This window comes from Priapulus caudatus, unplaced genomic scaffold (assembly GCF_000485595.1).
Source record: "Priapulus caudatus unplaced genomic scaffold, Priapulus_caudatus-5.0.1 Scaffold967, whole genome shotgun sequence".
NCBI lineage: Eukaryota > Metazoa > Priapulida > Priapulimorpha > Priapulimorphida > Priapulidae > Priapulus > Priapulus caudatus.
In genome coordinates this window covers 1,534-11,940 of record NW_014578028.1, presented here as the reverse complement: position 1 = coordinate 11,940, position 10,407 = coordinate 1,534, and the positions used below count along the sequence as shown (strand labels likewise).

The 10,407-nt window shown below is 41.6% G+C and overlaps 1 protein-coding gene across 1 annotated transcript in view; it reads right to left on the bottom strand.

Moving 5' to 3' along the window:
* Positions 1 to 1,558: 1,558 nt before the first annotated feature.
* Positions 1,559 to 10,407, bottom strand: part of LOC106814713 (alkyldihydroxyacetonephosphate synthase, peroxisomal-like) — a 10,276-nt gene continuing 1,427 nt past the window's right edge. The window contains exons 4-18 of the mRNA XM_014819062.1: positions 10,121 to 10,193; positions 9,561 to 9,683; positions 9,282 to 9,353; positions 8,934 to 9,013; positions 8,285 to 8,365; positions 7,426 to 7,551; positions 6,763 to 6,880; positions 6,211 to 6,381; positions 5,665 to 5,804; positions 5,487 to 5,536; positions 4,925 to 4,994; positions 4,656 to 4,807; positions 4,293 to 4,392; positions 4,044 to 4,101; positions 1,559 to 3,158 (exon numbers count right to left, since the gene is read on the bottom strand). Coding sequence (XP_014674548.1) covers positions 3,004 to 3,158; positions 4,044 to 4,101; positions 4,293 to 4,392; positions 4,656 to 4,807; positions 4,925 to 4,994; positions 5,487 to 5,536; positions 5,665 to 5,804; positions 6,211 to 6,381; positions 6,763 to 6,880; positions 7,426 to 7,551; positions 8,285 to 8,365; positions 8,934 to 9,013; positions 9,282 to 9,353; positions 9,561 to 9,683; positions 10,121 to 10,193 — 1,569 coding nt within the window. The 3' untranslated portion in view covers positions 1,559 to 3,003. The remainder of the gene's footprint in view (positions 3,159 to 4,043; positions 4,102 to 4,292; positions 4,393 to 4,655; positions 4,808 to 4,924; positions 4,995 to 5,486; positions 5,537 to 5,664; positions 5,805 to 6,210; positions 6,382 to 6,762; positions 6,881 to 7,425; positions 7,552 to 8,284; positions 8,366 to 8,933; positions 9,014 to 9,281; positions 9,354 to 9,560; positions 9,684 to 10,120; positions 10,194 to 10,407) is intronic.

Here is a 10,407-nt window from a genome sequence, read left to right as displayed (position 1 = left end):
TAATAGGCAAGCTGGTATTACTATTAGTAATTCGTTATGATCACAACTATAAACAAATGCTGAAATTGTAGTGTCACATGCAGTCAATAACTCACCATTGAGAAAAACTTGTCTATACACCACTTAGATCTAACCACGACATATCTACGCTATGTGTACCTAAGGTTAGTGTGTCGGAGTCACATGGGAGCGACACGCAATACTGGCATACTGCGTGTGAATATTGTAAACACGAACATCACATGATTCACCGGCAACGAATTCACGTGACGTATCATCACGTTGCATGAACACGGAATCTTACTAGTATTAATATTAATATTATTTCCAAATCGGTCATATCTCAATTACCAGGTTCACGTAAGCTGTACGTGCTAATAGATGAAAACACATCAAGGTCCGGTTTAGATGTTTTGAGCTATGCGAATACCAATGTTGACATGATGTTGTTTTTGTACAGTTCGAGAATCCGTACTTTCGAGGTTGTGGCTCTATGTAAGCATACCTGGTCCTCGGACAGCCGTTCCTTCGGTCTCTGCCTCGTGCTTTTAACGTTGCAGTTTTGCTCCGTGGTTGAGAAGTTACATTGGGCTTCGGCAGGATCTGGCATCGCGGTTTCATCCCCACGTTTCTCAACCATTTGTCCCACCCTGCCGTCGGCCATGGCGATTTCCTTCACTCATGACTTTTACATGGCGCCATCTAGCGGCGTGAAATACGATAAGGTCGCAAGACGAACGAATACATGTATTCGTTAGTATGCTGGCCACATGGTCCGTGATCAGCTATCGAATTACCCGCTGGTTATAGAACGCGCGAATAAGACGTGTCACTGTACACAGAGAGACTGAGAGTAGGACAAATATCGACATGTGGACGATTATAACGCCTGTGTTAATAAACAATAACATTTGGTTCATCCATGTTTACCTATTCTCTCATGTCCAAGCCATTTTTAAAAAACTATGCGGATATTTTTGTTATATATATATATATATACCACGGGGTGATCATTTGACAATAATTTATTAGAATGAACGACACATATACATATATAAATATATATAAACACATTCCTCCTCTTTATTTCAAATTCAAATATAATAAAACACCCATATATCAGATCATAACATATAATACATCCTACGAAATAACAACAGTGATGTAGACGACTTATGCTGAGAGGGTCTATGTCCCCCAGGGTACTGCCGGAACGTACCCTGGTACTATCTAATATGCCGGACCGTACCTTGGTACTATCTAATATGCTGGACCGTACCTCGCCTACTCCACTAACGAGTCTAGGAAAGTCGCCTACGCCTACTCCCTAACCCTAACCATATCAGATAGTTACTGGAGGGTACGTTCCGGTATACCGGACCGTACCCAGGGTCAAGCGCGTAGCCAGGGGAGGTCCTGGGGGCCCTAGGACGCCCAATCAAAATCAAAATCCAAAAAAAAATTTAAAATTTCACACACAAAAAATTCACACAGCATGGTCGGGTTAGGCGTCGTTGTAGAGCTGCAGAAGAAATAGTATTGTCAACAACACCGCGTCTAAATTGATTTTAAAGCACTATGATTCTATTTTGTTGAAGATAGATAATAAGATTGATTGGTACAATGTAAAAGTAAACTCGCGCAAAAGTGAGATCATGATAAGTTGATAACCATCACAATTAATGTTATAGTGTCAGATCATATAACTTGGAATCAAACTAATATTCCTGGAATGGTATATTATGGATACTTCATATTCTCTACTCGGAACTAACACGCACCTCTGTTGTTGAAGATTATGAGAATACAGCTATGAACACGACCGTCAAGTATTTCATCAAAATTGTAATAAACTCTTACACACGTTCAAGGAAGTAACAAATAAACACTATACTGACCACACACAGCACACTGTTTCTCTCTGATGACAGAGCTTTGCTCAGTTCTATCTCGTTTTTATATTTATACTGTCATGATATATTAATTTTTTTACTAAAATAGTATAAAAGCACATAAAATAAATGGGAAATAATAATGTAAAAAGAAAATGCTTTCAAACGACTAAATGCTGAATATATATAACACCTGGAAATGCAAAGCAAGCATGTTATTTCTAGTTACATATATGTAGCATGGGAGATCAGATATCTTTGATCAACAACTCCTAAATTGGTATTTCATTACCAATTGCTCCTTAGGATCATATCATGATAGTTTTTGATTATTTATTATTCAAGCAAATCATGTACGTAAATAAATATTTTATTCAATGCCACTCTGTTTTAAACGAATGGTTTTTTTAAATCCACTAGAAGAGCTGGATTGGTGGGGAAAGGTTTTACTTCCCACAGATTTCACAGAATTTTTGCACAAGCTGAACAACCGGTTACCTTCACGATAGTCCTTATATCACAAAGTAGCATCACAGAAGCAGATTTCGGGCTAAATGTACTAATTCAGCATCAAGCCATTATTTAGGCAGTTCAGAACTCATGCACCTACCACCCGTATCTATGCCAAGCACACAACTACTCAAGTTAGCAGAAATTATTTCGTAAGAAATTGGCACACCGTAAGCTAGGCAAAAGACAATAACCTTTCACGTGGCTTCAACAAAATTTCTGCACGGCAACATCAGCTGCTGCCATCTGGTGTATAACCACATCAACTTATGACGGCATAAACACACAAGGTAAGCACTGATGTGCATCCTAGTCCGCAACACAACTGAAGCTGTCCATAAACAAAAGAAATTCTAGCGCTCTAACTAGCGTGATGTTTCGCGTACACGCTAAATCAAAAGCACAGACACACAGCACGTGCCATCGGCAACATCAACATTGCAAAAATTAAAAAAATTGCAAAAAGTCATCGAACTCTGCACGCGTCGACTCGAAATCCGCACACTCGTTAATCGATCTATGCACGAAGCGCGACGTCCCGCGGCCCCACGACGAGGCTCACAGGTGGCGCTACCGTAGCGCAGCGTCAGCAGCGATCGCATCACAGTTTTGACGCGGGTCCGGCGGCGGCGGCGCCGAGCAAGTTTCCAGAACCGAAGATGTTCTGGGGATCCAGGTGTTGCTTGACAGCCCTCAGCAGACCTAGTCCGGGGCCGGAGACCGTCTGCGCTAGCCACCTCTGCCTCAGCTTGCCGACTGAAACAACGACAGTTACCATGCGACACATGTGGTGTAGCATTATGTACCCATAATAAGAACCACTTGCTATACTACTTGGTTGTCATACTCACATACGATACAATACGATCCTCTTATACGATACAATACGATTCTCTGATATGATACAATACGATCCTCTTATACGATACAATACGATCCTCTAATACAATACAATACGATCCTCTTATACGATACAATACAATCCTCTTATACGATACAATACGATCCTCTTATACGATACAATACGATTCTCTGATATGATACAATACGATCCTCTTATACGATACAATACGATCCTCTAATACAATACAATACGATCCTCTTATACGATACAATACAATCCTCTTATACGATACAATACGATCCTCCTCTTATACGATACAATACGATCCTCTTATACGATACAATATGATCGTCTTAGGCGTATTGATATGATGTCAACGATATGAACTATATCCCCTTCTGTTGGATGCCATTGTGATAAGCACGTTGTTATACCTTGCTCGAAGTAATAAAAGTTCGGATTACTATTTAAATACCGACGCGCGGCGAAATATCTAAATATGGCCCGCGACAAACGCTGCAATACTTGTACTGCAAAGATTGATGCGTGGCGCCACCGGGTGGCTGGTATGCTAATCTAATGTTTACGTTGGCACGCTGGTCGGACTGTGGAGACTCTTTGAATTCGAGAACGATTATCGTGCATCTACGTACTGCTAAGTAGTAAGATAACTTTAGCGAGAGATAATTTTTCTTGTGGCCATAATCACAAAGTCGAGGATCTTGAAAAGTGTTGAAGGAAGAGGATTTGACGTAGTGTATTCACAGACATGCTCACCAGCTCACGTACTAACTTACCGCCATGATGATGGGAAATGCTGCCTCCACAAGCCAAAATCTCGTCTCTTGCAGCAGTCTGAAAAACGAGCAGCGCTGGTTAAAACTAACCGAAGCTTCCACCTTGACCATGTTGACAGAATTACCAAAATAAAATAAAAAACCGAAATATCATCGTTATGCAAACGTCTTGGGTTAAAGGCAATCTCATCTTACTCTCGAAAATTTTGCGGTTTCGCAAAGATTTTATTACGTAGAATCTCGACATACCTCTATCTCCTCATAGACGCTTACTGGATTAGCGAGGCCACGAATGCAGAAAGCAAAGTAGAAGTAAACACAAGCACCTGCATCGTACAGCTGCGTAACTCTGAAAGGAAAATGCACGTTTTGCTTGTCGGTTGCAGGGATTTAGGCAGGGCATGACTACACCTATAGACATTACCACAACTTTATCTTATACATCAAGATTCTTCTCTTACATAATTTTCCTGTGTACCCCCTCGCTCTCCCTATCCCTCCCTCGCGCACCCACTATCCTTCTCACTCTTTCCCTCATCCGTCTCATGATTATTTTCATCGTTCCCTACTTCTTCACCTCTCTTCCTCCTCTCAACGGTTATCTCACACTACCTGCACGAAGCGAAAGGTGGATGTGGAATGCCCCTAGCCTTGCATTCCCTGTGCAGTCTGTCCTTGACATTACGACAGAGGTCAACGACCCTGTCCCATGGAACGCTCGTCTCAAACGACTCCGAGATCACGCCGTAGTGAAAGCCGAGATCCTGAAAAAAAACACACCAATTTAAACAACTTTTACGCCACTCTCCCGGAAATACGATTATGAAAACGGGGCTTACGATGAAAAATAAATGTGCAAGTATATATCGCGTAGGCCTTACCCTTATGTAGGCGATGAGAAAGGTCAAGTCATAGCCTCTCTGCCCATTTTCCTCGCCTGCTGGCAGTCCCCTGAAAAAGAACAGTTGCGAGTCGAGAATTAAAAACATTTTGCATAAAGTGTAATAAAGTGCAATAAAGCATAAAAAACACAAGTGTGTTGCATAAAATAGATTCACCACATACCCATGTCCACAATATGGTATGTAAACACACTAGTAATTGTAAGATAAGGTAAGGTACCAAGGTAGATAGAAGGCGATTGGCCACAAAAATCTTTATGGGGTAGTTGTTAAAAGGTTTTAATTAACTGTAACGTCTCCATCGTGTACACTGAGAAACTGTGGTTCACACCTTTTGTTTCACAATTTTAACAATTTCAAATTACAGCACTTCATATTATTCAGGTATATGACGTTTGCAATTATCAATGATATAATTGAACTCAATGACTCCATGATGTGCAGGATGTATGATTTACATCTTGTCATGTCAATGAATATATGTGATATATATATACAACACCCGATGACATAAATCATGAATCCACATTAATCCACTCACCCAAACATAGAAGCAATTTCATACACTTTTTTCTCTTGCACTTCCACATCCTAAAAATTAAAAGAAAGGGACATTGAACCCCTCAAGAGATATGCCCACTGAACCAGTTGTTTACGACTGAAGAAAGAACGAATAGAACGAATAAACGATAGAAGATTCCGTGAAACAATTCACCCACCTTGTGGGTTCCCTCGAACAGTAGCGTTGCGACGCACATTTGTTTCGGATCGAAGCCTTTCCACTTCGTTAAGTAGATCTTTTTTATGCCGTCAACAAACGACTGTATAATCGAGTTCACCTCTGGTTTGAGAGCTTGTCCTGAAGAGAAATCCGCAACATTAGACATTGCTACACTAGCGGTGAATTTGGTTGCACTATTACTCCGTTACACCTACACTATCAGACTACCATATTCATGATTTACATTTTTAATCGCACATCAGATAAAGAATTAGCAATTTGTAACATGTATTCGTAATACATTTTATTCTTACTCAGTTTCATCTAGAGTGATACTACTATATACCTCATATTAGGCTACATGTTTGCAATTTAAAAAGTTTATGAATTTAAAAGTTTTTAATCGCACATCAGATAAAGAATCAGCAATTAATAACACTAACACACATTCAGACGACATCGGCCAGAGCGCAAAAAATACCTCGTTATAATCATCAAATTCACGTATAGAGAGACTAAACGCAGCATCCACGATCGCACTCACCGAAGATGAACTGTTCGTTGTCGACGAGGCGGATGGAGGCGGGTGCGCAGCGTTGCCTGGCAACCTCCCTCAGGCAGGCCACGCCCGTCTCGAAGCCGGAGAACACCACTGAGCCATACTTCTGACACGGAGGCCGTGGTCGCACCTTCATAATCACCTCCGTCACGACTCCTGTCATCGTGAGGTGGCAGCGGGAGAGGTGATATTAGAGACGGCGAGGGGAAGAGGTATGTACGCTGTCACACTTGTATCTGTATGCCTGTAGCATGCAGGAATACAGACACAAGCACACGGGTACGCGCCCACTAATGTCTGTATGCACGCACGCACGCACGCACGCACGCACGAACGCACGCACGCACGCATGAACGCACACACGCTCGCACGCACGCACACACGAACGCACGCACGCACGCACGAACGCACGCACGCATGCACACAAACATACATGCACACGTACATAAGCACACGCACACACGCACACACGCACTCACGCACGCACGCACGCACACAAACAAACATACACACACACACACACGCACGCACACTCACCGAGAGTCCCCTCAGAGCCGAGAAGCACGTGGTGCAGGTCTGGTCCGCTGCTGATGCGCGGTACCTGACATCCCTTCTCCAGCACGCCTCGCGGGGTCACCGCCCGCAGATGCACCACCTACGCAGACACACACACACACACGAGAGATGAGCGATCAGACTACAGTTAACACGCTATATATGTTAGCTGTATGTAGTAGTAGTAGTAGTAGTAGTAGTAGCAGTTGTTCACGTATTTGCATGAGCACATGCGTTCGTGCACGTGTGGCATCCACATATGCACACACGCATGCGTGTACACACACACGCACGCACGTCGCACGCACGCATGTACACACACACACACACACGCATGCACGCATGTACACACACACACACACGCATGTACACACACACGCACGCACACACGCACGCATGTACACACACACGCACGCATGTACACACACACACACATGTACACACACACAAACGCACGCACGCGTGTCCACACACACGCACGCACGTACAAACACATGCATGCATGCTCAAACGCATGCACACACGCACGCACGCATGCACACACGCATGCACACACGTACGCACACACACACATACAAGCACGCACACACACACACATACACGCACACACACACATACACGTCAGCAGTAGCAGCACATGATTACCAGGTCTTCGATGTTTCCGTAGACGTTCTTCTTCATTCCGGACGCCCGCGTCGCCACCCAGCCACCGAGAGAGCTGAACTCAAAGGAATCTGGCTCATGACCCGTGCAGTAGCCCTTCTCTTCCAGCTGTAAATTACACGATGTACGTATATATATATATATATATATATAACACGTAATCTGAGAAGTGTGGCGCACTGCTAGCAATCAATGGTGGAATCATCCTCTTACAACCAAACTTACAATTTTGGAATTTTGAAATACCACAAACTGGAAGTCCAGCGAATACATGAAAGTAGTTTGTACCAGATAGCAGCCATTTGTATATGAAGGTAGGAATGAGTTTTAATGAAAGTTCTCATTGTGATAGATCTGCACCCTCTTCAATGTGCTTTAAAGAAGAAGATGATACATATAGGTAGTAGGGCTGTAACGATCCACCGAAATCGAATCGGATCGCGATTCTCTTCCCTCGATCCGATCCTCGATATTTTTCCCCGTATTTTCGGTTCCACTTCGATACCACTTTTTTCCTCCAATAGATGGCGGCACTACGCTATATACTGTGGAGTGTTACTCACCAATGTTACTCAGCGTCTGTGCAGTGTATATATACTCTCTAGACTCTCTAGTCTATTCACCATTTAGTATTCATTGGCAATTTCTAATAATTTATTATTGCAAAATAATAAAAATATAAAAAATAAGATAACATTTCAATATTTTGGGGAAGGAATCGAATCGAGAGGCTAATATCGAGAACCGGATCGAATCGAGAGGCTTGTGTATCGTTACAGCCCTAATAGGTAGTGATAGCAGCATACCACTGCTGCTACAGTACGGCCACTACTAATCTTACCTTTCGTTCCAAATCTTGACCGATTACTCCAGCCTCTATGCACGCCGTTAGATTTTTCTCGTCCAACCATAGAATTCTGCTCTGCAGACACAAATAAACCAGTTTGTGAAGTCTCATCAATTGTGCATTACACCAAATAAGACAATTTACATTTTGTATTATAATAATTTTCTACAATAATCTTAAAATGTACCTTTCCTGCCTTTTCTCAATATTACTTGTGAATTAAACACCGAAAACATATTGCCATTACATCTGCAAACACATGTTTACAGATCAAATTCATCTAAATATTTTATATTCAGAGTTTTTTCATTACTGTGAATTATTTTAATGTGAATCAAAAATCAATGAATCAATGTTATGTTTTTCCTAACAGGTTACTGTCTGCATACCTATCTTGATTAATCTTTACTCAACCGTGTTGATTCAAAACGTACTGCTGACGTTTCGCCTCCGATCAGGATGCTTTCTCAAAGCTGACTGAAGTTATCAGTTTTGTCAGTCAATTCAGTCAGCTTTTAGAAAGCCTCCTGATAAGAGGCGAAACGTCAGAAGTACGTTTTGAATTAACACGGTTGAGTAAAAATTTACCAAGATAGATCTGTTATCTACCAACCGAATGAACTTATTTAATGTGTCTGCATACCATCTGTGATGTATCTAGTGACACGATCATTCTGCTCTCAGTTGCAGGACATTCAACGGCTTGTGTGACGCTCGTACCACCTGTAAAATCAACAAACTTATCCTTTATACGATTATTTTATTTCTTAAAACTCAACCATTCATTTTATTTTTCACTACGACTCATTATACTAAATATGATATCCATACGGAAATTCCTTCAACCGATGACTACCAATGGTGCTATGTAAGTCTTCACTTTATGAGGAATATGAAGGTTAAAAACTGGGTAATGTAGGTATGTTAATAATGTGGAAAGTACTCAGTAGGCATAAACATGTATGATACTGCTATATACACACACTCTTACCTCCAAACGGAATGATGACAACATTGTGTTTACAAGCTAGGTCCACCACTTTTACGACTTCATCGTGGCATACTAACAATAAAATAAAAACAGTTACATTGCAGTTGATTACCTGAACAATGCTTCACGAATTACGAGATAATTTCGATAGATCACATGATAACACTATAGTCAAACAGTGTTGGGAGAATCACTGTATATAGTAGGTTAACAACAACGTGCATATTTCATCTTTGAGCACATCATTGGCTCATGTGTCAACTCTAGATTGACACTCACCTGGCCACACAACGAGGTCTGGAATTCTGTCAAAGTTTCCTTCCCTGAGCGCAAACACCTCATGCAAGGTGTGTCCATGTGCGCGAAATAGCCTGTCCTGACAGTCAACAGAATGATCAACACCTGAAAAGACCATAGCACAAAACATCACATACACACACATGTGTATGAATGAGGACCAGGGTAATCCAAACAAACCAGAGTAACATAATTGTTAGACAGCTATATATGCTCTCTAGTACCATCCTTACTACTTCTTTACTACTATACCTATGATGCTAACTAACTTAGTCTAACTATACCATCATGAGCATAACTAAGAAATATGATGAAACTGTGAAATTACAAAAAAGGTAATTTTATTCGCATTCAGGTTTTATCCCCCATCAGTCCTCCCCAATTCATTCGTGTTCCTTAACCGAAACGTCGATAGTTGTACTCGAACTATAGCATGTTACCATGTAGTGTTATCTTTCATTTTGCACACAAATGATTCATGGTGTCTAGTAATTGGGATAATTAGCATAATTAGAGGAACTTAATCACTCCAGATTACTTACCAGATGTCACCAGCTCTTCCAAGAAGACTTGATTAATCACTGGACTAGGTAGCTCAGCAGCAGTTAGTCCCGGCTAACAACGAAATTGGAATGATTGCGTTAGATCGCTCATCCTGATGCAGATCTATACTATAGATCTGTCGGACAGCAGGGGTAGAAATAAGGACAATATGCAAGTTAGCCCGAAGGGCTAGTAAGGTAAGGTTTGTACTAGCCCTTCTAGTTTTCAACTAGCCCTTAAAAGCATGATGTTGATAGTGGTTGCACGGGAAAATTGTTGATCTCAC